Below are 5,317 nucleotides of genomic sequence, written 5' to 3' on the forward strand. Positions count from 1 at the left end.
ATATATAAATATAAACTTAGATTTTAAGTTAACCTAATTAACATACTCATTTATGTCTATCATTTCATATACTTGTTTTTTGTGGTAACATTAAAAATCCCTAAGTTTTTAGTATAAAGCACTTTATTTTTAACCATATTCAGTGTGTTTCACGCAGATCTTTGACACTTCTCTAGTGCAGCTTTCCATCTGCTCTCTCCATTTCTTGGTATTGTCTTCCTTTAGCCCATCCCGTACACTCAACTTTGCACTCTTCTGTTCCTGTTTGTGTGCTGCTTTAGGTTTCATGCACTACTTATTTGCAGGAAGTAAATATTTAAAAGCTCATCACTTTTCAAGTATTTTACTTTTATCCTGTGTCTGCATTTACCGTGCATCTCTTCCTGACAGCATACATGGGAGGGTCCTTTTGGTTTGTAGTCTTATATGTTTGTATTTGTAAAATACAGACTGCTATGTATTTACCTTTTTATATTTTGTTTTTAAAGTAATATTGAATTCTCTGCCTTTTAATTTTTTTTTTAATTATGTTTTTTGGGGTTTTTTTGGTACCAGGGATCGAACAGTCTCAGCCTTTTAATGTGAAATATTTACTTCTTTCAATATGGTGTGTTGATATGGTTGATATGCTTGTATTTAGGTTTTCTTTGTCTGTCTCAAAAAATAGAGTTCTTTTGAAGAGTTACAAACTGTCCTTACCTCACAGTTCACACAAATGCAGATTGTCAGCTGAGTTTGGTCCCCAGGTAATAGTGTGCTAAGTCCTTTTACACATTGTACTTTGCTAGATTCTTCTCTTCTATAGGTAGGAGACATTAGAAAAAAGTAAAAGGCCTGAACATTGAAAGTGACCTCATTTTTTTCTCCATTTAAAAAAAAAATGCATAGGTAATTAATTTTCAAATTTTCACCATTCCCACAACCCTGAAACCAGCCACATCATGTTTTATCAGTGATAACAAAACTAACTAGCCAGTATTTTATCCTCGGAGGACTGCAGTATAACTCTGCAGGCCTCTTTAAATTTGGTTCTAATAACTTTAACTGGATGTTAAGTGGTTCTAACTCTCAGTATCGCTTTTTATTTCTTCTTCAGGACACAGCCAGTGTGAAGTCCTCTAGTAGTCTGGAACCCAACCTCTTTTGTGATGAAGAAATCCCCATCAAGTCAGAGGAAGTGGTGACTCATATGTGGACGGCACCTTCATTCTGCGCAGAACATGCTTATTCTTCTGCTTCTAAGAGCTGTTCTCAAGGTACTGCCCTTTAGGAAAGTGAGTGTGGTACACACATCTGTAATCCTTGCACCCAAGAGAGACTGAAAAAGGATTGTAAGTGTGAGGATAGTCTGGACTACTTAGTGAGACTCTCAAAAACAAAAGCATGAAAAAATAAATCTTAAGAAGATAAGACTTAAAAAGAGAGAGAAAAAACATTGTATTAGGACTGTGAATCCCTGGCTGGGGAGATAGTTCAGCAGTGTAAGCGCTTGCCTGGCAAGCACAAGGACCCGGGTTTGAGTCCCACGACCACATGCTGTGGCACGTGCCTGTAGTCTCAGCCCTGGGGCGGGTGAGAGAGGAGGATCACTACAAGTCTGAGCTGTGTAGCTGTCCCAAATAAATAAAAAGATTTAAAAAAAGAAATGACTGTGAATCCCTGAATGGAATATAGGGATTTCATTGAAATGCTAATAAACCAGAAATTGCTGTTTTGAGTTGGAAAAACCAATCGCAATTTCTGTTTTCTAACATTGGATGATAACCTGAAAACCCATATAGAGTTACAGAGTAATAATTAGAAGGCCATGTGGCCATATCTCTTGTTTCTGTAAAACACTCTGTAGGTAATCATTTACCTTAGATTTGATCACTGTCAGTCCTTGAAGATCTTGCTGCTTTTTAAGAATATGTATTTTGGATTTGGATAGTTTTCATTATTGGAAACTACTTCCTTCTATGGATGATTTCTGCATGATGTTTGCCTTTCTTTTTCCTGATGAAATAACTCACGCCACCTGGCACACAATTCTGGAAGTGGAGGTGTTTTTCTCTATATAAAATTTATGATTTTATTGAGCAGTATATTATTTGTTTTTGTAGGGTAGCTAACTGTTTAATTTATTGATATAATCCAAAATGGAGAGAAAATGAGAGATTTTGAAATAATCTGTAAAAAGAAGCAACTTTCAACCAGTTTTTTAAAGTGGACAGTTGAATTCTAGATTTTTTTTTATTTTACGTTTTTCACTTTGCTTTTACTTTCAAGGCTGTGGTGGCGTGTGCCTGTGTGGGAAATAGAGTCGGGAGAGTTGCTTCAGTCCAGGAATTGAAGGCCAGGTCGGGCCCAGTGTTGAGACCCGGTTTCAAAAAACAAAACCTTTGTTGTCACTTTTTAATGTTATGAGTCTAGATATGGAGGTGGGGAATTCCCCTAAACATTTACTTTGAAAACATTACATTTGTCCACATTTTTCTCTTTTTGGTTTTGTTTTATGATACTTTTTGGGAAAGGTACTAGCACCCCAAGGAAACAGCCTCGAAAGAGCCCTTTGGTTCCCCGAAGTTTGGAGCCTCCAGTGTTGGAGTTGTCACCTGGAGCTAAAGCCCAGCTGGAAGAACTTATGATGGTCGGGGACCTCTTGGAAGTGTCTCTGGATGAAACTCAACACATATGGCGAATTTTGCAGGCTACACACCCACCCTCGGAAGACAGATTCCTACATATCATGGAGGTATGGATTTAATGCTAACATGAATAGTGTTTTAAAAACTATTTAAAATGTTTTGGTTCCTTAGAGGTTCCACATATATTGACAGAGAGATGGCTGAGCGGGCAATGTTCAGCTCTTCAGCCGGAACAGTTTTACTTGGTGTTTATCTTTACTGAGGTTTAAATAATATTTCATTTTCTACAGAAGACAATTTCTTTTTGTGTGTGTGTGTGTGTTTTTTTTTTAAATTTTTTTTTTGAGAAATAAATATGAAAGAGAGTTTCACGGCTGATTAATAGGACAGTTTTGATAGTCAATACACTGTACATTGTTATCTTCTTAGTGGTTATCCATAGCACAAGAAGCAGATAGGATATTCTGTCCAAACACTGTTAGTATACCTCTTTCTTCTCATTGAATTAAGTGAAAGTAGCTGTAAACCTATCCTAACTATTTTATTTTTAATAAATTTTTAAAAAAAATTTATTTGTGTGTGTGTGTGTGTGTGTGTGGCCAGCTCAGTCCACCAGGGGGCGGGGCTGGCTGGCATGTGGTGCTAGGGGATTGAACCGCGGTCCCTGTGCTTTGCTGAGCTTGTTCTAAGTAGGTGCTTTAGACCACTGAGCCATCTCACCAGCCCACTATTTTATATATATATAAATACAAAATGATCTTTCCTTTGTATCTTTTTTTTTTTTTTTTTTTTTTTTTTTTTGTCCTGTCAGAGGTGAATATTCTATTGGCATCTAAATACTATAGGGCTGGAGAGATGGCTCAGTGGTCTAAAGCACCTACTTAGAACAAGCTTAGCAAAAGCATCAGGGACCGCGGTTCAATCCTCCAGCACCACATGCCAGCCAGCCCTGCCCCCTGGTGGGCTGAGCTGGTCTCTCTCTCTCTCTCTCTCTCTCTCTCTCTCTCTCTCAAATAAATAAATAAATAAATACTATAGGTGTTTGAATTCAACTAAACAATCTAACACTGTCTAGCAGTTTATAATATTAGTGGGTTATCCTCAGAAGTTACTGACTTGAGCCTTTTACAGCTCATCGTATTAATATGGATTTACTTTATATACCTCATTTTTATACTTTTCTGCTGGCTGGTTAAGACCAAGATATAGCAAAACCTATATAACAAGAAATGTAACTTTTGTAGCTGATAAGGTCAGCCAAGTACTGTCAGGATTTATCCTGTAGCCATGTACCACCCTTTGAACATCCTTTTGTCAGTGTCAGACATGAGGATGAGTCATGGCCATTGCTTGACCAGTTTGCTCTCTGTGAAAGCTTGAGAAAATGTTTTTTCTCTCCATGTGACTCTCCCCCAGAAGGCTATTTCTGCTGGGGAGATGGCTCAGTAGAATAAGCACCTGCCTGGCAAGCACAAGGTCCTGAATTCAATCCCTGGTAACCCTCCTCCCCCCAAAAAAAGAAGAAGGCTATTTCTACTGAAAATAGTGGGGTGGGGGAATCGAAAATGATAAGTTTAGAGTAGCCTCTGTAGTCCAGTCTCCCGCTCAGAGTTAGGCAGGAAAATGTAGTGGCAAAAAGGTAAGAGCATGGTTAAGTGCTTATAGCACTGGATTAGATGGACGGGAGGAGGCCACATTCTTATAGTATCAGTGCATAGCAGTTTGTAATTTACAGTGTCTTGGTTTTATTTTACTTTGCACTTGACTTTTACCTTTTACTATACTTTTTATTTTTGCCATACAGGATATTAAACACAGTGGCACTCTGGCTAGGAAAATGCCTACCGTTGAGCTACAACTCTGGGCCCCTTTCCCCCACCTTTATTTTTAACTTGAGACACATTCTCACTGAGTTGCCTAGGCTGGCCTCAAACTTGTGATCTTCCTTGTCTCAGCCTCTCAAGTAGTGAGGATTATGGTGTGAGCCACTATTTTCAGCACTGTACTGTGTTTTTACACCTGTAGTCTCATTTAATCTTTACTGTAATCGTGCAACAGAGGCACAGGTGGGGTAAATGGGACAAATATTTATTCTATTCCTCATATGGAGAAGTCAAAGATCAGATAGGTAGAAAGTTAGGGTCACACATCTAGTACAATTACGAGACTATTTCTTTCTTTCTTTTTGTGGAACCAGGGATTGAACTCAGGCCCTTGTGCTTGCCAGGGAAGCACTTATTCTACTGAACCGTCTCCCCGGCCCCACGAGACTATTTCTTAACTGTGCTTTCTCTCTTCTGTTTTAGCTGTGTTATTTCCATGTAATTGAATGGTATGATGTCACCAATTGTTGATACAGACACATTTAACTTACTGTACTTTAGTTTTGATTTGCAAGATAAATCTAAGGCAGCCTGATATACATACAGTGCTTTGTAGTTCAGAAAGCATTTTCTTCACCTGCATTACCTCATCTAATCCTCTGTAGTTCATGTAAGGAAACACAAAGTATAAAAAGGCTATATATTTTTTTCAAGGTATACTAAAATTAAGACATTTATAGTATAACTTACTTTTATTTATTTATTTTTTTTTCTTTATTTATTTGTGTGTGTGTGTGTGTGTGTGTGGCCAGCTCAGCCCACCAGGGGGCGGGGCTGGCTGGCATGTGGTGCTGGGGGATTGAACCG

General features: G+C 38.2%; 1 protein-coding gene across 4 annotated transcripts in view; it reads left to right on the plus strand.

Moving 5' to 3' along the window:
- The window catches only part of Kdm5a (lysine demethylase 5A), a 125,706-nt gene that overhangs the window by 93,498 nt on the left and 26,891 nt on the right, over positions 1 to 5,317 (plus strand). For all 4 annotated transcript variants that reach the window (XM_023717719.1, XM_023717720.1, XM_004633393.2 and 1 more), the window contains 2 exons: positions 1,097 to 1,256; positions 2,514 to 2,734. In XM_023717719.1, the coding sequence (XP_023573487.1) occupies positions 1,097 to 1,256; positions 2,514 to 2,734 (381 nt within the window). The remainder of the gene's footprint in view (positions 1 to 1,096; positions 1,257 to 2,513; positions 2,735 to 5,317) is intronic.

This window comes from Octodon degus, unplaced genomic scaffold, assembly GCF_000260255.1.
Source record: "Octodon degus isolate 3935 unplaced genomic scaffold, OctDeg1.0 scaffold00054, whole genome shotgun sequence".
In the NCBI taxonomy this organism is placed as follows: domain Eukaryota; kingdom Metazoa; phylum Chordata; class Mammalia; order Rodentia; family Octodontidae; genus Octodon; species Octodon degus.